Source organism: Botrytis fragariae (genome assembly GCF_013461495.1).
Source record: "Botrytis fragariae strain BVB16 chromosome Unknown tig00000001, whole genome shotgun sequence".
Taxonomy (NCBI): domain Eukaryota; kingdom Fungi; phylum Ascomycota; class Leotiomycetes; order Helotiales; family Sclerotiniaceae; genus Botrytis; species Botrytis fragariae.
Genome location: NW_023500987.1, coordinates 1,354,347 through 1,378,433, shown reverse-complemented (window position 1 = coordinate 1,378,433; position 24,087 = coordinate 1,354,347). Strand labels below are relative to the sequence as shown.

The following is a 24,087-nucleotide window of genomic DNA, read 5'->3' as shown; positions in this document are numbered from 1 at the left end:
AATCCGTTGTTATGGTAATCTTTGCAGAGAGTATTCGAGGGGAAGACGAGGACGCGGAGGATGTGATTGGTAGCAGACGAGGCTGCTTGAACAACCGTATGTAATGCATAATATCGTATGGTATTTCGTTCCAGGAAAGATCGATCCGCAGACCGTAAGGATAACAGCCTTGTAGGAATCCAGGCAAGGCTAGAGAGATAGCTTAAATCCTTCAGCCTTTGAGGCTAATCTCCTCGTTCCAACTCTAACTTTCGTAATCGTTATCGCACACTCCTGTTCCTACGGTGCGGCTCAGACACACACCAACTAGTATGTAGATATGTATGTCTCAGCCCAGCACGGTAATTGATGAATCCGAGACTCCCGTCTATCACCACATATACTTTCCCAGAGATTTTCTTAGTCGCCGTTTAACGTTTTCCCTTCTTGCATATACATGTACCGTAATACAATACGTACGCAATATTGTCCGCGCTGGTTGTAAAAGTAACCTTAACCTTAACCTTCCATCCAATTCACACACCCAATCCCATGCATCTCTCCCAGAGAATCCCTGGGTTGAAGCCTCTCTCACACAACTTACGCAGTCTCCCTTCCTTTCTTCTTCCGTTCAACGTTCCACGTTCCGCAACTAACCTTTTCGCTTCGTTACGTTGATGCTTGACGTACGTCGTGTGGGTATGAATGGTGAGATGCTTCAAGGAGACTAGGTCGTACTGAAGATATCGATAATTTTTTTTTCGCATTGCATGCACACTAGCTATATTGTAGAAACATGGCAAATCTTCCCCCTCGTTTCAAATTCTTCCTTTCCCGTTTATCGACGCATCCACCCTTCACGCTAATTTAGCTTTTGGCTTGGACCATGTCATGTTCCTTCCTCGTTCGTTTCTTTCCGTTCTCCCCCCTGAAGATTAAATTCCTTCCACGTTCTATTATATCGACAACCTGGTCGTTAATTATGGATGGATGGTCAGAACTTCTAATCTTGAATCCTTCCGTTTCTTATTGATATCATTCTAATCTACTTTTGACAGGGCTGTTCCTTTTTTCTTTTCTTTTCTCTAGCTGTTACATACATGAATTTTTCTACCACGCCTTGCTGCAGGTCAGATTCTGCAACCCTTCCGTCGCTTACCTCTGTATAGAGTATAGCTTGTGGCTGTTGTGATTTTACCATATGAATGAACTATAAATAGTTCGTCATTGTAAATATATGCGCAGATGGGGTGTTGAGAAGAGGCACAGCTTCTTTGAGAAGGTGTGTGTGCGTGTGTGTGTGTGTGATACTGTACTGAGAATGGTATCGGATGCTGTGTGACCGTAAGCGCACAACATGGTGGTATGTGAGTGTTTTTGGATTTATCCAATTACCCTGACCTGACCATCATCCGTCGTTCCATTTCCAATTTACCGATTCATCTTATCCCAGATCAAGCCAGATATTGTCATGATGATGCTTAGGATCCCAAATAACGGAAGCCTAAATGTGCATGTGATATTGATGGGGGTTGGCACAAGATAAATCCAAGTTTCTATGACTTCTCAAAATACTCCAAGAACGAATTGGATGATTGAGAAAGGGCTGTCTCGTCACCAAACCCAAACCTAAACGGTGCTGAGAAAATGATGAAAACATCCTAGATAATCCAATCATATCATTATCTAACCGCGACAGCTGAAAGCATTATAACGGTTGTCCACGCTTGGTTTCGGTACTTTTGCTCAGCCCTTATCTAGAGATATAGATCATTCATCAAGCGCCAACCCAACTGCTCGGGCATCGATGATTCATACCATATCCCACTATCTAGCTTTAAGCGCTACATCAGCATCAACATCAACATCAACATCAAATACTCTAATCTGGCGTATTGACATCTTGAAATCATCTCATAAAAATACATTCGCACAAATAATGCTCGTGCTCTACGATAGTAATAGTCAGTCCGAGCATGGAAGGCCCCAAAAAATGGTTCACAACATTTACATTTTCAATTATCATTGCATCCGCATTCCCAGAACGCAAGCGGCGAGTCAGGGGGGAGCACACATCATTTTGGGGACAGAACACTGCATCATAGTAATACAATCTCAAAAGGGGGAAGACAATCATACCCAGTCCACCTATCATTTTCCCAAGATTGAAATTTTATTTTTCACACAAGTGATCTAAATCTGCGAAGAGGTAAATCTTAGGTGATATTGGTGATACCATCCTCACCCAGTATATGGCTAGTTGCGCTTACAAGGTGGGTGGGGTCGTCATATATATGGATATATTATTCCAACGAATGTGAAGCCAACTCCGCTGACTGTAAGAAGATGGAGGGACGCCAAAATGAATCATTTCCCAAGAGATGCTGTGTGGAATGGTGAGCGACAGATAGATAGTGCACCACACCATACCACACCACACCCTTTTCCGAGAAGGTGGTCACAAATGGGCAGCCTCGCAGCTACATGTGATGGGAACACTACCGGATCTGGGTAAAATGAAAAAAAAAACAGAAAAGACTAGGACGAAATTGGGATTTGGGATTTGGTTGGAAAGACTATACGAAGGTGATTTGTTCGACTCCCAACCCATCGCCGTGTTTTCTCTCCGAGCTGCATTTAGGGCAGTGTAATTGTATCCAATGTATGTAGTACGTACGTATGTATGTATTGTCTAGTCTAGTCACAAATAAATCTACACGGTCAGAAAAGAAAGGAAAAGTAGAGAAAAAAGAACTGGTTTCTAGTTCTAGACCTTCTTAAATACCTAGTAGCTATTTATCTATCTATCTGCATGCTCATAACATATGAAACATCGAACTGTATGTGATGTAATTGACTATTGAACATCGAACATCGAACCAATCCAAACAAATCTGATCGATACAACACCATAAATTCAATACCATGCAGCGCAGCATACATTCAATATTCCAGTACCGTAACTAATAATTAAGCGAAAAGAATCATTCATACATTCATCCATCCATCCATCCATCTCACCGATTTTCCACCCCCTGCATTCCACAATGTCCTCATCTCTTCCCCTCCTCTCCAAACCATATCCTCTATCCTCTATCCACCCTCCCCCTTTCCATCATATAACCACCCTTCCAATAAAAACTCACAATTACGCACATCCGCATTGCATATCATATCATATCGCATGGCAACACGAACCCAACCCCATTCATTCACTTCCCACATCAAACAAGCATCTCACAATAAATCCCACCATCCAGCAAGCCATTCCAGTTCCAAGCATCCAAGCATCTAGCCAATTTCATCTCAAGATTCTAATTCCTATTCGATTTGATTTTCCTCACTCACTCACACATACATACCAACACCACACCACACCACAACTCAACTCAACCCCCCCTAAAGATAAAAAATAAAATAAACAATAAAATAAAAATAAAAATAAAAATAAAACATAACCCCACTAACCAAAAAGAGTATAAAATCTACTATATAATTATCTACTCACTCCCGAAATTTTCACACATACTATCCTACTCTCCCTTCCCTCTCCTCCCCTCCCCTCTCCTCTCCTCTCCATTTCCCGCCGTGCATTCGCATTCACATCGCAGATCCATCGATTTTCATCTCCATCTCCATCTCTATCTCTATATCAATATCAATATCAAAACTCGCTAATCACTTCCATCCCCTTCTCCATCCCCATCCAAAACACACTCTAACCTCCCTCATCCATCTACGCATTCCCTTCCTACCCTCTCAGCCTCAAATCTCAAATCTCAAATCTCAAATCTCAAATCTCAAATCTCAAATCTCAAATCTCAAATCTCAAATCTCAAATCTCAAATCTCAAATCTCAAATCTCAAATCTCAAATCTCAAGAGAATAAAACAAATACTACAGACATATTCCAACACGATTCCAATACGAATATCCCTCCCTCCCTCCTACCTACCTACCTACCTACCTACTAGCTACCCACTAGCTCCCTACGCCTTCATCTCCATCATTCCTTTTTAAACGTTAGACATTAATTGCGGTAGCGAGAGGTAGGTAGCCTGTATTCACTGTTTCTATTTTGAAACCCAAGGGCCAAGGGGCGAAGTGATGTACATACATACATGACACGTGCATAACTGGTCTACATCTGCATCGAAAATGAAGTCATCTACCCCCAAAAATCTTTGCGAGTGCATGCATGAGTCAGTTTTGGTACCTTACGTGAGAGGGGGCTCGTACAAGCAGAGATCAGAGATCGGAGATTAGTCACCATGCGCTCAAGTGTATACAACATTCAGAAACTTATCAAATCATGCATATACACATAAATTTCAAAGCGACGCGAATGTGAAGAAGAGAAAATGTCCTTTCCATGAATTGAAACTATTCGTGGCAGCCGATGATTGACAAAGCTAAAACTCAAACAGAAGTATATGAAGGGTATATCCAGACGATGCGATCTCTCGAAATCATCTCCGTGCCGTGTGATGGGCAAACGCCAAAGCCAGCAAGCAACCATGCCCCGTCGAGCTACTAAAAACTACTATTACAAATTTGCCATCGCCATTGAACCCTACCAATCCATTTCCCTTTCCCATAAATGCGTAAAAAAAATCCCGCCGCATATCTTTGAACAACCGTGATAATCTTAGAAATAAAAATCAAACAAATCAATCCTTCCATCCATCCATCAAGCTACATCCCTTTAATTAACAATCTCCAATGCCGATGGAAAATGCGTAAACTTTTTCCCAATCCGCCGTAATAAACATGCCTTGTCCAACATGCAAATGTAATCTTTTAGAAAAAAAAAACCCCGCCCAATGCCTGACTGAACCGGAAAGTTTTGGCTTGCGCCTCCCTTTGTAAAGCATCCTTTTTATCTTACAATGACTGCCCCGTAAAACAAATGAGAACACATTCATAATGGTCTCATGGGTATCGTTTGATTCGTAAGAAATCGAGATGATGGAAGAAATAAACAAACTCCCTCCTTCTAATCCGTTTGTATACGGATCCATGATATTTTTTTGTTTGTTGTTTAATGTATTTAAACATGTGTATAGTGTATTTAAGCATGTTGACCAGGCTTGCGGAGGATTTCTTCGCAGTTGGCGTCAAATCGCATGTTCCATAATCGAACTGATGCCATGAACTTCTCAGTATGTTCAAGTTGTCTGTCGCGTCCAAAGATAGAGTCAACAAATTCGGTACCGGCGTTCTTGCCGAGTTGTGTTGTTGCGGACTTGGTTCCGCTTCGACCCGCCTTCAACATAGGTGCTTCGCATGCCTTGAGGAGTTTCTTTAACTTGTCTGTCAAGCGTTCTCCAGACTCGATGAAATCGTCGACCATTTCTCTATTATCTGGTTGTCGAATGCGTGGCATGCACTCTTCTGCACGCTTGACCTTGCCTGCTAATTGGATGAGTAATAGCCAGAGTTCACCGGCCATGTCGGATAGTGGGGTGGCAGGACCATGGTGGTAGACAGTCCAATCGTAGATCCACTTGCCAAGACTGTTGGCATCGAAAACACTGCCGAGGAGCATGATGGGTTCTTCGGTAGGATCCCAATTCTTCAAAGAGTATCCGGCTGGGATGTGGTGTCTGCGCGCATCGGCTTCAGTGGCCTTTTCCGGGGGTGGTTGAGGTTTGGTCCGAGTTGAAGCGGCCGTAGGGCGAGTTGCTCCGGGTCGAGTGGTCGCTGGTCGTTGAGGTGTAGCTGTAGTTGAAGTGTTTCGACGATGTCTGTATGGGGACTCAGGATCTTCAGCATACTTGGGGCTCTGGTTGTAATATTCATCAGTACCATGACTACTATATTTGTAAGTTGTGTGCGCCGCCGATCGACGAGGCACTCTGCACAAATATATTGTCCCGTCTACATCTTCTAAATATTCATAATATTCGTCGTCCTCGGCACCCCCATGAGGGATTCGGTGGGAGTAAGAATACTGAGCCTTCGTCTCATGACGCGGCGGCGGTGATGACCAAGAACTTTTGTTTCGACTCACATTTGGACCAGCACCAGTGGCGTAGTATCCGTTTGAAGTAAATCTAGGAGAGAAAGGCCTCGCTTCAGTAGCGGACGCTCTATGTGTAGTAGTATCTGCATAACTTGTATGTCGAGAGTGAGTTCGGAATGGGTGTCGTGAAGAAGCGTATCCCGGAGATCCAGTTGGTGAACCGGCAGGGGAAGGGGAAGCGCTGGTCGAGAAGCCGTAGTAAGCGGCGCCCGGATGGCCGGGAGGTGTAGTATATGAGAAGGACATGTTATCCTATTATGTATGTTGTGATGAAATCTTGAGAAGAGATGAAAGAATACCCTGAGAGAAAAAGGGTTGAAAAGGAAATGGAAGAAAAACGAGAAAGGTCTAGTTTTTCGCGCCAATGGATCGAAGACGCGATAGAATGTGACAAGCCCGTCACCTTGGTATGTAGTCGGTACGAGAAGAAGGAGGAGAGACCTTTATCGTTGATCCACACATGTCAATAACTGCCGGTTGATTCCTTCAAAAGGATATCTTTGAAGAGAGTTCGGAGTCGAAATAATAATCTCGACTTCGAATGTTCTAGTAAAAGCTAGACGAATAGAGTTCGACAGCTTGAAAGATATTATCAATCGTTTGTGTGTGTGTATTTGGTATTTCCGTTTCGTTTGGGATTGGGGGCAAAAGACTATCTTCCTTTTTTTTCTCTCTCTCTCTTTCTCTCAAAATTTATTCGAGTAGAAATTCGATCGAGAAGAAGATTGTAAGAGGTTGGGGGAGTTCGTGTATTTTAATATGAATTAGATGTGTGCGCGGATAATTTTGGTTAAGGGTGGGTAGGAATTGTGTGTATGAGCCTAGTATGGTTCTTAGCCAGGGATAGCGAAATTATTTTTTTCTTTCCTCTCTGCAGCCAACACACAAACCCAACTCTACCCGAAAATGTGCAGTGCAAGGTTCGTGTGCTCATTCATCAGCCACAAGGGTGAACAGGAATATCCTAGTAATAAAAAAACTAATTAATGAATTAATTTATAAATTCAGAAATTCAGAAATTCATCCTAGACCAGAATTAGTATTAAAAATATCTTGATTTCCTTCAACGAGCTTGGAAAGGAATGCGATTGTGTACTGATAAAATAATCGATTCAAGGGGGAGGCGATGAGTCCTCCGTCGAGAGGAAAAACAAGAAAAGGAAAAAATAAATAAAGAAAAGGCTGTGCTGTGCTGTGCTTTTTATTGTTCTCGAGAGATTAATTGGACGGATGCCACTTTCCAAGTGAAGTGATGGATGCTGAATAGTGGATGATGATGAATCGATGAGTGGATTCAACAGATAAAGATAGCAACTGTGAGTAATACTGATACAACCGAAGAAAGCTGGAGTACGAGGAACAATGATGATGAGATAGATATTGGTGGAACGGAGTGGATGTATGTTGATAATGATGAGGAGAGTGAGGAGATTGATTGGTAAGGTGTGATGGTGATGAGTGTGAGTATGAATACGAGTACAACAGATAGGCACAGATGGTTTGTACTGTGTGGTCGGTAGGTAATGGATGGAGAATGATGGAAAGAAAGTAGTTAATCACATCACATACCTAGGTACCTAGAATGTCAAAAAAGATACAACTCGAAACGTCTTCCTAACTTCCTGCAAACTTTTCCCAATATTCTCGTTGCTATTGATTATGTTGCGCAGTATTGTTGATCTCGTGTGTTGTGTGCTGCCCACTATGACAAACGCCCTTTCGACCCTTCTTGGTACTTTCGGAGGAATAGACGTTTGACGAATCAGAGAATTTTGATGGAATTATTTTCAAATTGGGTTGAGAATGTGCGAATTAAGTTCGGGGATTGTCTAGAACAACCCTTTATCGCAATCGGCAATCGTGCGCGTCGTGTGTGAAGGAAGCCCTGGGGCGAAAAGTTGATAGAGATTTGGATTCGGAGTGTCTGGCTTGACTCTTGAGCGGGATGGAAGCAGTCTGTGCCCGGCAGAGTCGTCTTATCTCAGGGAAAAGTCCCTTCTAGCGAAATTGAAGAGAGACAATGTGGATTGCACTATTCGAAAAAAAGAAACTCTAAAAAGAACAAGAATTCGAAGCTTGGAGACCTTCTATGACACGCCGGCATGGAATTACTCCACGCACAGATCTTCGTAGCTTCAATTTGTTTTGGGATCAAGGTACCCAGACGCCAGGAAATATATCAACGGTTCAACGGGGAAGAAGTCGTTTAGTTGCCGCGGCTTCTCGCGATACCGTAAAGTGAATAGCGGAGAAACCGAAGATCGAAATTGTGGATAGTAACGAAGCTTCAAGGATCTAGGAAATTGAACGAAATTGAATGTTGGGAAACCTTGGGAAACCTTGGGAAAAACGAGGTTGGGATGAATGTGATTGGTTTGGAGATTTCTGATTGATCGAGTACAATAAAGTAGCTATGTAGTGTGCAGGTAAAGCTTGATGTACAGAATGTGATATTATCTGGATCTTTCAAAGGTGTCCTCGTTCAAGGGTTCTCAGCATGAGAGGAGACTTGTGGGTGATGGCGATGGCGATGGCGATGGCGATGGTGGTGGTGGATATATTGGGGTGAATGCGATTGCTTTTCAGGCCATGTATTGTGTGTTCTTTCATCCGTTCTTCTCAGCGTGGCAAATTTGATTGGGCGATTTGTAATAGTTGATATCGACTTTTCGATTATGAAGATCTCAATATTGCCTACTAGGAACCTACCAGGTAGGTATATTGACTGAAGGATTGCTCAAGGAAGAGACAAATGGGTCGAGTCAAAGGTCAGCAGCTGATAAGATGAGGGGGTAGAATCAAATCGCTGGTCGATGCTGTGAGCTGTGAGCTGTGAGCTTTGAGCTTTGCGCACGACCTTGACGCTGGCCACACTTAGGGAACCCTATGGACGTACGCGTAGTGAATCAATTCAAGACAATCAGGTAAAAGTTACACCGATATTTCCATACTCCGGAAGGCTGATAGGGTCCGAGGGAATCGACTGGATGTGGATGGATGTACATACAGGAGGGAAAGACTCCTTGGTACAATACGAGGATGTGCGGTATGGATGGTATGGGTGTATGGGTGTATGGATGTGTGGATGTATGGATGTGTGGATTGCACTTACATGCATGCAGGTTCAATACAATTACTACAATAAAGAGGGGCCCCTTTAAGTCAGATGTTGGGCAGGAAACTCGAGGGGGATTTGAGGTTATCGATGTTTTGAATGAATGGTTGTGTTACTATCTACAGTAAGAGAAATACATATGCGGAATTGCTAGGAGCATCAAAGTATTTGTTGAAGGTTACCCCGTCCATCCTCTTTCCTCACTACCTACATTATTGCAAGTCTCGAAGAACAAGTTCCCATTACCTACGTAGTATTTGAATGTAAGTGGACATATCCGGACTTTTCCTTCGGGATATCACATGGAAAAGCGTGTTCATAGGTAGGCATTCACGCTCACGTTCACCTGCTCACCACCCTCCGCTTCTGGTAATACAATGAACAATTCAGGACTAGAATATAATCCCAACTGTTCTTGTCATCTCGTCCATTTCCTCCATGTTCATCAATATGGGTTCGCTGCTCTTCGTCTCCGGGTTTCTTGGAATGATATGTACAGTAGTGGTATTAAACAGGGTTTTGAGGGGGCGGGACCCGTCTATAAATTAATCGATATCGAATTAAACCTTGAGGAGTGGTAGAGTGAGAAAGAGCCAAAAGAGCCAGGAAAGCCAGGGCAGCCAGGAAAGTCAATTTTATTTATCATTCCTCCAATCAAAATCCTGATGTGTACCCTGAGAACTTACGACTCGGCCTTTCTTTCCACCCAAACCATGATGCGGAGGATACCTATTACCTACCATACGAAGGTTTGAACTGCTTTGGATGTCACGGAATGATTGAAGGATACTACCACCATCGTAGTACCATGCCATTCCAATTAATCACACGCTGTCGATGACTGAGAGAGAGAGAGAGAGAGAGAGAATGTTCGTACTCGTATCACTGCCAAAGAGGAAATTTCTTCAATTCCAGTGTGATTGATTGGCTTTTACTTCATCTTCAACTTGGGTGAGGTACACAGATCCGAATAAAAGGGTTGTAGATGGTTAGAACAGTTTAACAACAGAAAGAGGGGATCACAAATTAAGCGCAGGGTTGTAAGTTCATGGGAAATGGGCAAGAAAAAGAAAAGATTCATACTAAAGTAGTGATGTTAAAGTAGTGATGCTAAAGTAGTGATGCATATCAACATGCTTTTGTCATGCATTTTACCTGCAGAGTTGCCGGACCTAAACATCAAATGAGCCCTGGAACGGACAATCATGAATTGAAAATTCCCACGGCGGCGGGTTCTTCCTGCATAGAACTGTTCATCGTTCATAATGTACACAGGCATTAAAGGGCATTAAAAATTAGACCTAACCCTAATGAAAGACGAATGCAAGTGCAAGTGCAAGTGCAAAGTGCAAGTGCCACAACATTAACTAGAAAGTAATAATTAATAAACACTAGGGGGAGTCGTAGGTATGTAATGTTTATGTTGCTATATTGAGTACACGCCGGTGACTTCTCTTGGCCGTCATTAAATCATTAAAAATCAATCGTTTACCTTCCTACGTGATCTGATACTTATCAATGCATGGTGAGACTTATCATTACTTCGTCCATAAAATTCCTACCCCTCTTAACTTCCCAACCCTCCACAATCATCCACCAACAAAAACATATAATGCGACAGCGGTGATACCCATCAATTCTTTGATTATATTCCGATTCTTTCTACCATTGCGTCTCAAGCCCTGCTTCTTGGGCTTATTGATTTTTGCAGAGTTTTCATCCAGACTTTCGGTGTGCGAATCTTCATCTATTTGAGTCAGTTTGATGCAAACTTTGCTTCACCGTCTCTATCATATCTTCTTATTTTCACTACTTGATCGACTCCCTTACTGTTATGCATCAAAAGGCTCTCTGCTTCTGTACTTCTGAATCATGAGTGGCTGGAGCTCTCTTTTATTCATCTGCATATTCTCAGATCTTATTCGTTTAGAGAATCCTTGTGTGCGGAAACCAACGTTGTACAGGATCAAGCAGCGAGAACATACCCTTGTGCCGCTTCCCGTTGAGATGTACTCTAAAGTACTGTATGTACACACATTGGCTGAATCTCTTAGCTGCCTGTACCCGAATTGTTGGCCTACTGCTCAAGGAGAAAAAGTCTTTCTCACTTGCATCGATAGCATCAATTTTCAATTTTCCATACATATAAGGCTTCTTCCCACACACTGTATAAGGCGGTCTATGCACACGTGTCGTACAACGGAAGGCCCAATATGTATGTTGAATGACGTACTGGACGTCTAAAAAGTCCAGAATGCAAAAAAAAGCATCCATCTTCCCCTCCAGTTTCTCAAGCAGCCAGACATTCTATAAAGCAAAGAGATTAATTTTCACATTTGCCGCAAAGAAGGAAAAAATATGTTAATTGGTGGGTATGACGATAGAATTTCATTTCTGCCCAAAAAGAAATTTTTACCTGCTGTAGCCGTTTGGGCAGTTTATACGTGTGGGCGCAAATTCTGGACCTCGAAAGGGTCATCGGATTCAAGAGGCGCATTGAGAGTCACAAAGACGCAGCCAATGAAAGTTATTGCGCAACTTTAGGAGCTTGAAGTGTCAGCCTCATGAGACATTTCCTACCACACAAATCATACTTTGGGTCAATTTTTCGCTATTTTGGGGGCCAAACAATATGATAGGTGATACAATAGGAGGAGTGCCCTCGGATTATAGGGTATCCGCGTTTCATGTCTTTTTTGACTCATCTTATCCGAATTTTGTTCAGCCTCAATCCGTGGATACAAATAAACGGGTGGCCGGGCGAGACAAGGCAAATGGTTTGCTTCTGAAATTGAGGTCGAGATTTCGAGACAAATGGTTGATGACTCTTAATTCCTTAATAAGCCTCATATAAACCAGCCTCTGAATATAATAGAAGATCTTCACGGGTTTGCTGATATTGCTCTTTCGTCGGTTGATTTACTGCTGGTTATCACTATCACAGTCACTATCACAATCTAGTCAGGTGGATTGGTCTGTCATCCCGCCCTATCGATCGGTCAAAAGGCAAACAGCCAAACTTGTTTTGTGGTAGGAAGAAATGAGGGGCGGGTTCCACCGGTCCAACCGAATTAATCAAGCGAGATTCACATTGCGGGGTGGTATCCAAAAATGAGGGTATCCCGTGCTAGAGAGTACTTGCTCACGTCACGTTGCCGTTGGGTTAGTGCTCACAATTGCAATTATCTCCGTTATCGAACGAGTTGGGATCAGAGTTGAGACCGGAGTGTCTTTATTCATCTCGGAAATTTTGAGGGTTTGCTTCGTACAGCAATCGATTGTTTGACATCACGCACGAAGGAGGGGTATATTTCCTTTCTTTTTACAACATTAAGAGATACCTGTCATCTCTAGAACTACTAGATCAGCATGATGTTATTCAAAGTGGTTTTGCAAGATTTGGTTGGTTTGATTGAATCTATGTGGACATGAACTGTACTCAGTATTTCAATGAGAATCCCGCTAGATTCCCATCATCGATGGATTCAGAGATCAGTAAGTTCTGAGAACTAATCATCGTGACTCTTATTTCTTGAATCGCACCTCTCTCATTCAATTCAAATACACAGCATCCACTCTTTGACCGAGAACATACATGTGGTTCTTCACATAGACAAATACAATTTCAACGGTGAGGTTAGGTGTATACACTAGATAAAACATCATCAGATTCGTACAACATCAGTGTGGCAATAACCTCGGAAGTACAATGAGTTTCGCGTTGGCGGTCTTTCACGGATTGCATCCTTATGGTCCCGGATCAAATGCTCGACGAGAAGATGAATGAACATACTCAGGTTCTCCAATAACAGTTTGCCATTTTCTACGCGATCTCGGTTTACCACATCTAAGGATTTCCACTTTGCTAATGAGTCACAGCTATATTGACTATTATGTAGCTGAAATTTTTCTGTTCAGCGCCATCGACCTCTTCAAAGACCCGTAGGAAGTTCGCCACTATCATAAAATCGATCTCGTGATGTGTTGTCTAGGCATGCATCCTACCAGGAAGGAGCTACACATCAACGTCCTGTTGGGTTGAGCCGGATAGTTCGGTGCTGGAGTGGAAAGCGCAAGCACACGCCCATTTAGGTGAATTTCAGCCAGCCGGAATCCTTCTTGATCACTGCGATTTCAATGGACTATCGTGCTCCATACCCAAATAATAGACCCCTTACCCAAGCATGATTCCGCTCCGCCCCAGGATTATTCACTAAATCTTTAAATACTGCGTGAATATGATTGAGCTATTCAATCGTTTTACCGTCGGATGACTGGTTGAAAAAATCGACAAATATCATTACCCAAGTAAGCTAGCGCCGAACGGTACATCTTTAGCGCTACTCACTAACAACGCCACTTTCCACCCAATTCCTTCGTACATACTCAATCAAAAACGAGGAAGAAATTTATATTCCTATCAGAAATTGACCTGCATTGTGCAAAAGGAATGAGAGAGTTTTCAGCTACGCGGCTTTATGGGATGACAAGACTCGATTTTGAGTCATGATGGGAAGGAATGAGTCATGTTTACTCCTTTTAATATCATCCAATTGACAGTAGCCCAGTGAAAGGCGATGCGTATTCTGATATCGGAGGCATTATTAACCAGAGCTTCTTATTGCGCATGTATCTATGTGTGTGGAGCTCAGTGTCTGACGGCAATTTTGATGTGGATAATCATAACAAGATTTCTTTCCTGCAAAAATTTGGGTTGGGCAACGCCGAGTAGTGTCCTGGAGGAGGCTATAAGAACGAGGTAGGCAGGATTGAGCGGGGCAAACTCAAGTCAAGTCGAAAGAGGTAAAGTCGAAGCAAAGCAAATCCAATTGTCAAGCGATGTTGCTGACGACGTTGTAAGTCGTACGTAAAAAAGTTGGAGACGGACAAAGACTAATGGCGCATGGTCACCAACTATCTTATTCTGTTATTGTCGATGGACACACATGGTAGTTTAAAGAAAAATTTGGATTCCATGTTGCGAATCAACTCGAATATCCCCCGTCTACGAATGAAATTTCACCTCCGCACATGTATATCACATGTGAACTTATTAATTGTCAACGCAAGGGTAGAGGTAAAATCTGTCCATTCATCTTTCTGCTTTCATATCTCCCCAGAGACCTTAGACACCTTCACTGGTGTTTTTAACCGTAGTTTACTGCAGCGTAATTATACACTCATCCTATCAAAAGTACTTCATCTCTCTCTAGGTTTCTATAGGTCCTCCTTCATTTCGAAATTCCAACCTTTCCACTCCGTTCATGTCTCTATCTTTTCTAACTCCCTACCCAAGTATCTCATTTCATTCTCATGATCTCTCCGCTATTCAATACAAGATCAATCAGATCTTTGGCCTTATTCTGCCTGTCAGAAACACAGTGATATTTGGATGAAAAGCTGGGCTCATTACTTGTCTTGCTGTTCCGGATATATAGTGAGAAAGTGTCCAAAAATCTCCCGTGTAGTAGGTTCCGAATGTACGGCTTGGTGAATCAACATGTCTGGAGCGAATAGATGGAGGCAAGAATCTCATTTTATAACTTACCTCGTCAGTCTGTAGGCAGAATGTTTGGATACACTGCGTTGACTATCTTGTTATATACACCAGCAGATGAGGGCTTACATCTGCAGGAAAGATTTAATCAGATCAATTGTTTGTTCTTGAAACGGCCCATCAGGCCGTTCCCTATTGACTGACAGCTAAGGATATCACTTTGACTTCACATCACTAGATGTACCAAATTCTTAACTACTCACACATCATAAACACATCATAAACACACCATACAAGACAAATCCCAATTAAACCTCAACATAAACACAAATACCAAAAAGAAAGAAAAACCTTTATTATCATACCCACACCTCTCATCCGAAATTTTCAGCCCGCCAGAAATTCTTACTCCCTATCCAGTATCTCCTCCATTCCTCTTCTCCCCTCTCTCTCTCTTCTCACTCCCCGAGAGAGAACCAAAAAAATCTAAACCCACAACCCATGCTGTCTCTCCAGCTGCTCCGGTGCTCTCCCCCCTCTACATCTCTCGCGCGGCCACTCGCGCATCTGCATCTTCACCGCATCTTTGTGTTTCTGCGATGGGTTACGCCAGCCGCAGAGCCAGAAGATGAGGATGAGCAGAGGGAGGAGGGTACAGAGGCCACAGATGAGGAGGGTGAGAGTTAGGGTGTTCATTTTTGGGGGGGGAGGGTGGGTGTTTTGGGTAGGGTTTAGGGTGGGATGGGGGATTTGTTGGATGGAGTGAGTGGGTGGGTGGGAGAGATGGGGATGCAGGAGGGTACTTATATTGTAGAATGAGGGGAAAGAGTGTTGTTTAGGATTTGAATGGGGATACTTAATTACATTCTTGATGTTGTGTTTTTGGGCTGCTGTCTTTTTTGTTTGACATTTCCTTTGTTGACATTGTTTCTCTCTTTGCTTTGTCAATGCTATCTTTTCTTTCTTTTGTTCGTGTTCTTTATCCGTTTGTTTCTGTTGTATTTCCCAATTGGGATGGGGATATTGAGGTATGATACTTTTTATTTAGGTATCCATGCTTTATATGTTGTTTATGAATGTGGGGAGTATGGGAGGCTCACTACTATATGTGCAAATACCTACATCTGGAAGATATGGTTAATTAACAGGAGCGTATGGGATGCAGATGGGTGGTGGTTTAGATGAGTTGGTTGATGATATTGAACAATGGATTACTAGGGAAATAAGGAAATCGAAGGCAAGTCAAGTTGTACTGGGAAGGTGGTGAGTGGGACAAGAAGTGATGAATGGTATTCTTGTTCAGAAGGTTAGGAGATTCAAAGCTGTTAATATGGTATGGTGATGAGGATACACCATGCCCGCTTTCTAATATCAGATTGTGTTTACTAGGTTACTAAACAGTAGCCCTGAATATACGGATCGTTCCCGCTGGTACATTGGTATCAAACAATGGATAGATATGTTGACTCTTGTTAGCAAATGAACGTGATGGAACTAGTTCAGCGTGTACAAATGTGGCGTTCAAAGTTCTAGGAAGGGAGCTTTCTCGTCTAACTATTGACATTCGAAGCTATCACCACTTCTGTGAAGCCATCAACAATATCTTCAATGTACTGGCAGTTGGTTATGCAAAACTTATAGAATCCAATCGAAGTAACGGAGTTGACTGCTAGCTTGAATGTTTGCAGTGATGTGGTATATACATAGACATTGATTACCAAGTAGCTTTACTCGTTGCTGCTTGATCAATTACAAAGGAATAAGATATTACAGCGTATCAAATACAGATGGTATTGACATGCGATTGATATAAGGTAAAAAATTACAATCGAAAGTGGTAAGCATAAAGAAGTTGAAGTAGCTGGAGGCAATCTAGGTGTCTTTCGGGTTCTTGAGAGACCCTCTAGTATTTTATCTAAGGGTTCTTTTATACACTACAAGAAAAAATTGGGATTAGCTTTAGTGTAGACTTCATACCACACATTAAATCCAATTCTAGCTATTAAAAATGTTAGTCTGTGCTGTTGCTAGAAACCTTTAGATAGTATATAAAAGGGTCTAACAGATCAGGAAGACACTCGACATTAATCGAGCTGAAGGTATCTGTCTTCCCCAGTCCAGCCAGTCTGCTCTGGATGACTAACCACACATCAAATTCCACACCACATCTCGGGTTAATCGAAGCGTATTTCCGTATTGGGATCGGATTTCGTATTTCGTATTCGCCTATGTAGTAAGTCTGGGGGTAAGATGGAGAACGAGAAAAGACAAGCCCACTTGGCGGGCTTGAAATAAGTACGTACACTCAAATCGATGCAGTAATTTAGATGAAATGTAATCCCTTCAATTTCAGTATTTTCTTGTTGCTTCGTGAATATTCTCATCTACAATAATAACCTGTTCTTTCCGTTTCTGATAAATTTCTCAATCATCAAATCGTCAAAAGACCGCCCGCCGTACACCTCGATTGAGTCAAACACTAATTTACCCCTCCCAGTATCCTGACGAACAGAAGCTGTATTTATTAAGGATTCTAGGCATCGACGACGACAACCATATCTAGGATTTGAACACGTCGCTTGATCAAAGATCGTTTCATTTTGACACTTCTCAAGCCATCGGTCTTTTCTTTAAATCCCAAATTTGCCTGCTTATGCTTATCGTATTGATTTGATTTCTACATTCCTTCTTTGTTTCTTTACTTCTTGGCGACTGTTATATTAAAAAGAAAAATCTTGCGACACCTCATTTATTTCAGCTTGCGATATGATATAGTTAGTGTCAACATGGATAAACAGAAAATCAACACCGATAACTTCCCAGCGACACAGAGCGATGGAGACGCAGCGACGCAGAGTAACGACGATGAAGTTAAAGATAAATATTCGAGTCAAGCTCAGAACCAGACATCATTCAAGGATTTTATGGTAACATGTAGCCAAGTTCCTCACAATGGTTACACCAAACTAATAAATTTTGGTAGAGAATTTTTTCATACTCGACTACGGGTGATAAGGTCGTACTGATCATTGCTTGTCTTGCACAAATTGGGACTGGAGTTGTATGTTTACATAGCACTTGGTATTCATTGAAGGTTGCTTGACTGACTGATATCTTGATAGACTTTACCGCTCATGAACATTGTCTTTGGTAAATATATGTCCACTCCAATTGAGAACTATTAACTAAAAGCAAGGGTAGGGAAACTGGTGGGCAATTTTTCAGACTATTTTTTACCTGGTACGACTACTACCAAGGCCGAATTCACCAGTACCATCAACAACCTTACGTTCGTGCACCGTTTTCCTTCCAGTTCCTTCCAATCTTTTCTACATAGTGTCCGTCTCTGTTCGATGTCTCAAATTCCTTTACGATCTATGGACTACTATTTTTGAAACGGGCAAGTGTTCGGAGTTTTCAATACCATAGAGCTTACTTCGCATTTGATATCGGAACTCTCAATGTTGCATGGATCTTTGATGTCTTGAAGCAAACTCGATGTACCAAATGTTTCCTATTCGTCATATGGATTCAAGGGGTAAAAGACTATCAATAATTGACATCTCATCGTCGTCGAAGTGCATTCTAGACTAGTGGAAGCCCACAATGAACTCGATGTAGCTTGTCCATATTGGGATTCAAACTATAGAAGACAACGTGTAAGTAGGAAGTACAAGTCAAACTAACTAATCGAAGCTTATTCGTTACTTACCTGTTCATCGCAAGATGGGTTCTGAGTTATATCTCGATGTTCACATTTCGCTTGGTTGGCCTTCGAATATCCGCCAAATTACGACTCAATTACTTAAAAGCATTATTCAGCTTACCCGTTGGTGTTCTTGACACTCTGCCTAGTGGGCAAGCTTCGAATACAATCACAACTACTGCAAATATATTGCAAGTGGGTATTTCGGAGAAACTTGGAACCATTCTACAATATTTGGCATTGCTAATCACAGCCATCGTTATTGCATTCACCTACAGCTGGGCCTTGACTTTAGTAACTAGCTCAGTTCTTCTATTTGTTGCTTTAGTTTATGGTAAGCATTTCCACTTCTCCTACACTGAGTTCCCTCTATACATTTGACACCTTTGTCCTTCTTACTTTGCCAAAGCTGATGATAACAGGAACCATTATACCAATTGTCATGAAGATGTCTAAAAATATCGAGCATGCCGACGAGAAAGCCTCTGGAGTTGCAGGTGAAGTTCTTGGGTCAATACGAATGATTGTAGCATGTGGTTCTGAAGATCGGACTGCGAAAAAATATGCTGGATGGGTTGAAGAATCTCGAAAGCGAACATTGAAGATGAGTCCTTGGGTCGGTGTTCAATTTTCACCACGTATGTGTTCCCGATGGGATTATTTCTTATTTGCTTGCTAACAATCATTCAGTCATGTTTGCTATCTACGCGTAAGTATTTGATTCCTCAATGATTTGACTCGGATTAGTGTTTATCTTCTCAATCAATTTTCATCTATTCGCATGCGCCAACATCAAACTAATCATTGATACCAGTACAATGGCATTATGCTTTTGGTTCGGCTTTCGGCTCTTCTCAGAAGGCCACCTGGAAAATGTTGGGACTATACTAATTGTATTGATGTCCGTGGTGATGGTTGCAATGGCAGTGAGTCAAACGGCTGCACCCATCATGGCTGCTGGTAAAGCAGCTACAGCAGCCACAGACTTTTTCGCGGTAATCGACACGCCTAGGCCCGATACTAGTGGGCTCAAAGAACCTGAGGTATCAGCCCGTGAAGACATCACTCTCAACTCCGTTACTTTTGCCTATCCGAGCAGACCCCATGTCAAAGTTCTCGATGATTTATCGATGAGGTTTGAATCTGGTAAAATCACGGCTATCGTGGGAGCATCTGGTTCTGGCAAGAGTACTATCGTAGGTATGTGTATCTTTCATTGTTGGATTCGATTCCCCGATATTTTGCGCTTTTTGCATGAGTAACTATTGACGACCTACGACTAGGTCTCTTAGAAAGATGGTACAATCTCGAGGAGCAACGGATAGTGATACCTCCAAGCGCTATGAAAGACGAGAAGAAAGACAAAAAGAAAGAAGAAGAACGGCCAAATACTCCCGAGGAGTACGACGAGAAACAGGATCCAGTTGCTCTATCTGGTATCATTGCATGTGGAAATAACGAGTTGAGATCCCTCGACCTCAGATGGTGGCGAACACAAATTGGTCTTGTACAACAAGAGCCGTTTATATTCAATGATACGATAGCCAAAAATGTTGAATATGGTTTAATTGGTTCAGAATGGGAGCTCGAAAATGCCGAAATGAAGAGGAAGCTTGTTATAGAGGCTTGTAAAGAAGCTTTCGCTGATGAGTATATCACTAAACTGCCCTTGGGATATGACACACAAGTTGGCGATGCTGGCATCAAGTTAAGCGGCGGACAAAGGCAAAGATTGGCCATCGCTAGGAGTATCATCAAGCGACCAAAAATCTTGATATTAGACGAAGCTACTAGTGCAATTGATGTAAGAGGAGAGCAGATTGTTCAGGCAGCCTTAGATAAAGTGAGCGAGGGCAGAACAACTATCACGATTGCTCACAGACTTTCAACAATAAAAAAGGCTGACAAGATTGTGGTCTTGAAGAAGGGAAAACTTGTCGAAGAGGGAACTCACGAGGGATTACTTTCTAATCCGGACGGCGCATATAGTGCTCTCGTTAATGCCCAACAGTTATCTTTAGGGGATGTTTATCAAGAGGGCTCTAATTTGGTGGAGACAGTGGATCCATTGATACGGGAAATGAGTGCAGCGGAAAAGGAAAAGGAGCAAGAAGAAGCAGTGGCATACAAACCTAAGGGTCTCGTCAGAAGTCTCGGACTTTTCCTGTATGAGCAACGCGCTCGATCGCAATGGTACTTGATGCTTGTGATAGGTGCTATAGCTGCCGGCGCAGCCTATCCTATTCAAGCCTATCTATTTGCACAAATCATTTCAGTGTTTTCATTGACCGGACCCAGACTCAAGGCTGCCACAGAACACTACGCTTTGATGTTCTTCATTCTTGGCTTGGGTGCTGGTGTAGCTTGGTTCATTATGGGTTATTCATCGACCATAATATCTGGTCATATCACTTCCACATACCGCCAAGAGTACTTTGAGAGTATTTTACATAAGCCGATTGCCTTTTTTGACGCAGAGGAAAACTCTAGTGGTGAACTTACTGGTCGTGTCGCCAATGATCCAACACAACTTCAACAACTACTTGGCATTAATATGGCCATGGTGCTGACGGCGATTTGTAATATTACTGGTTGCATCATCATCGCTTTTGTGTTTGGCTGGAAGCTGACTTGCGTGGTGGCCTTCGTCGCCCTTCCTCTGTTGATTTGTGGCAGTTTTTATCGCATTCGCTACGAGATTCAATTTGAGAGGATGAACCAAGCAGTCTTTGCTGAAAGTTCTAAATTTGCGGCCGAAGCAATCTCTGCATTTCGAACAGTCACCTCGTTGACCTTGGAGGATATGATTTGCACCCGTTACGAGGAGCTGCTGAAGTGGCATGTAAAGGGCCACGCCAAGAAAAGCAGATATTCATCGATTGTCTTCGCCGCTAGCGATAGTCTGGGACTGGGGTGTATGGCTTTAGCATTTGTGAGTTTATTTATCATATTCCAGGGTGCTATGACGTTATCATCCGAGTTTGGGGGTTAAATGCATGAAATGATCCTTAGATCTAAGAAAATCTTCTTGTTGTACTGCAATCCAAATTGATCCGAGCCCTAAGCTAATATGAGTTGCCTTTTAGTGGTATGGTGGCACCCTCCTTGCTTCAAGAGAATATGGTCCAATCAACTTTTTTGTGGTCTATATTGCTATCATAAACGGTGCCGAGAGCGCTGGAAGTCTCCTGAGTTTTGGCCCTAGTTAGTACTCCGTTGATAAACTTCCTTCTGTTCTTCGTTACTAACCTCGCGGTAGATATGGCACAAGCGTCGGCAGCAGCAAACAGAATATTGAGTTTTAGACTACCGGCAAAAGTAACTGGAAATTCAGCGTCGCAAATCCAGAATATAGAGGGCGGGGTGAAGATAGAATTGAAAGATGTCTGGTTCAAGTATCCTACTCGTGATGTTCCAATATTTACTGGTTTGAGTATTACGGTAAGTCAAATCTGTAGTATAGTTGATGAACGGGATGCTGACCATCATAGATTAAGAAAGGCCAATTTGCTGCGCTGGTTGGACCTTCAGGCTGTGGAAAAACATCAATTGGTAATTTTACATTTGTCATATGAAAGATAGTTTACTAAATCAGATATTAGTCAGTCTCCTTGAAAGATTCTATGATGTTCAGAAGGGTAAGATATTATGCAACGACGCCGACATCTCTGAACTTGATATTCGAGAATACCGAAAAATGATCTCGCTCGTAGCACAGGAGCCTACCTTGTTTGAAGGTACCATCAAAGAGAACATATATTTGGGTGTCGATGAGTCGACTCCAGAAGAAACCCTCCATAAAGTCTGTCGTGATGCCGAAATTCACGACTTTATCATGTCACTCCCTGATGGTTACAATACCAATGTCGGTACCAAGGGAGTTGCTCTCTCAGGAGGACAAAAACAACGGATATCAATAGCTCGTGCGCTCATTCGCAATCCCAAGATCCTTCTTCTTGATGAAGCGACATCTAGTCTAGATTCTGAGAGCGAGAGGCTCGTACAAGCAGCATTTGAACGGGCGGCGACAGGTAGGACAATGGTTGTCGTAGCCCATCGACTAGCCACTGTGCAGAATGCAGATGTGATTTTTGTGTTGGGTGAAGGCAGGGTATTGGAAGTGGGAGATCATGCAGCGTTGTTACGAAAGAAAGGTGTATATTATCAAATGGTAAGTCCTCAAATGCTCTTCAAATTCTTTCGCCTCAAGCCCATTCAAACTTCACTGTACTTACAAATCTCAGTGTCAATCTCAAGCACTCGACCGATAAACAGCAAAACCGCAGGAGGCAAAACATATCTCTCAGCTCAACTATTTTGCATTAGAAGTATTAATTTCCAACTATACGAGTGGGTAGAGGACAAATGAAGTCCACTTAAATACTGTACAATCACGATGTATAATCTAGAATCCTCTCACACGTTCATCAACCTATGAGCTGGCATTTTGAGCTCGGTAATATTGCAGTGCATATTTTGTGCATCCTGTGCATAAACTGACACGTAGATGTAGATCATATCCAATTCATGGTTTCTTATACGTTCCGACTTTGGAGGGACTTTTTTATAGTTGATTGTAAGATTTTAAATTGGCTGGTTCTTGGTTGATGGTGTTGAAATTGAGTAGGTAACTGAGAGGTACTTGAGAGGTTATCGTGAATCTGAGGTTCAATAAAAGAGTACACCGAGTCGTGATTTTGACCCACGCTATCCACTATTTTACATACCGTGCACTTAACTCACTGCACGAGGGAGGAGCTTTGGCTGGTCCAATATGGTGGGGAGGAAAGAGAGGTGATTGCCACATTTGGTAGAGATGCATCACTGGCGCCGGGTAGAAAAGAATGGGTCGGATAGTTGCTACTTGCAATGGCTTTGAACATGTATTGGAGGGAGATTGGAAGCAAAGATTGATTGATTGATTGATTGATGGGGTGAATATTTCAGCTTGAATGGAACAAATGCAACTTGACTCAACCTACAGGTAAGAAGCAAGTTCGCCATCTCGAACTCCGAATCCAATCACCCAAGAGTATCTCTCATGTAAGGTGAAGAACTCAATGAGAGGCTTTGATATTCACCGCCCTCAAACGTTAAAAACTGTAAATAATCGGGGTCTCCTTGGGGATCCATCGAGGGAAACCCACCGACAACAATGTAGCTCTAAAGGGATGGAAAGGTTGTAGTAAGAAATGAGAGACAGACTCCATCTCAAAAGAAAGACTACTTACTTACTACCATACTTATACAGTACTTGGTAGTTTTCCTTCGATTTCACTTCATCACGACGATTCTCTCTTTTGTGTTATGACGACGACGACTACAACGACAACGACAACGACGATAACAAGAGCAAAAGCCGCAATAACGATTCACTCTATCAACGATCATTTGAATTGATATATTCTTTTTTTTCTCTCTCTCTCTCTCTCTCTCCCCATGTTGACTTGACAACCCATGAATCTCGTATCAAGAAATCAAACTTCAGCTGAATGAAAAAATCATTTTAAAGATCAACATTACTTGTGGCGTTCAATCAAGGATTACCCAGCGGTACACCACTAAACATCACTAAAATCAAAGTCGAGATTCGCTTGATCCCCGATTGTTTTCCATTTGGCGCCTTTCTCCAGCCTCTTAATTAAAATTACAGCCCGCCCCATCTTGTGGTCTATTGTCCACAGTCTACCACAATTCACCACGGCTACGCTACCTCTCCACTTCTACTTTTCTACCTAGCTAAAGAAACGCAATCTCTAAATTTT

At 42.4% G+C, this 24,087-nt stretch overlaps 4 protein-coding genes across 4 annotated transcripts; 2 read left to right on the top strand and 2 right to left on the bottom strand.

Annotated features, from left to right (window-relative positions):
• Nucleotides 1-11: 11 nt before the first annotated feature.
• Bfra_000414 (uncharacterized protein) lies at nt 12-635 on the top strand (the record flags this gene model as incomplete). Its single annotated transcript, XM_037330860.1, has 3 exons — nt 12-96; nt 216-309; nt 404-635. 3 exons carry the CDS (start codon nt 12-14, stop codon nt 633-635), a joined length of 411 nt encoding a protein of 136 aa, XP_037197193.1.
• A 4,415-nt stretch (nt 636-5,050) lies between these two features.
• Bfra_000413 (putative vegetative cell wall protein gp1 protein) lies at nt 5,051-6,250 on the bottom strand (the record flags this gene model as incomplete). Its single annotated transcript, XM_037330859.1, has 1 exon — nt 5,051-6,250. One exon carries the CDS (start codon nt 6,248-6,250, stop codon nt 5,051-5,053), a length of 1,200 nt encoding a protein of 399 aa, XP_037197192.1.
• A 3,185-nt stretch (nt 6,251-9,435) lies between these two features.
• On the bottom strand, nt 9,436-9,934 carry Bfra_000412 (uncharacterized protein; the record flags this gene model as incomplete). Its single annotated transcript, XM_037330858.1, has 2 exons — nt 9,436-9,528; nt 9,806-9,934. The coding sequence occupies 2 exons, from the start codon at nt 9,932-9,934 to the stop codon at nt 9,436-9,438; spliced, it is 222 nt and encodes a 73-aa protein (XP_037197191.1).
• Nucleotides 9,935-17,402: 7,468 nt separating this feature from the next.
• Nucleotides 17,403-22,593, top strand: Bfra_000411 (putative abc transporter protein; the record flags this gene model as incomplete). The annotated part of the gene is made up of 14 exons (XM_037330857.1): nt 17,403-17,543; nt 17,600-17,677; nt 17,739-17,766; nt 17,818-17,905; nt 18,313-18,656; nt 18,745-18,960; nt 19,013-19,031; nt 19,137-19,522; nt 19,606-21,254; nt 21,409-21,526; nt 21,582-21,763; nt 21,814-21,874; nt 21,925-22,493; nt 22,567-22,593. 14 exons carry the CDS (start codon nt 17,403-17,405, stop codon nt 22,591-22,593), a joined length of 3,906 nt encoding a protein of 1,301 aa, XP_037197190.1.
• Between the last annotated feature and the right edge of the window lie 1,494 nt (nt 22,594-24,087).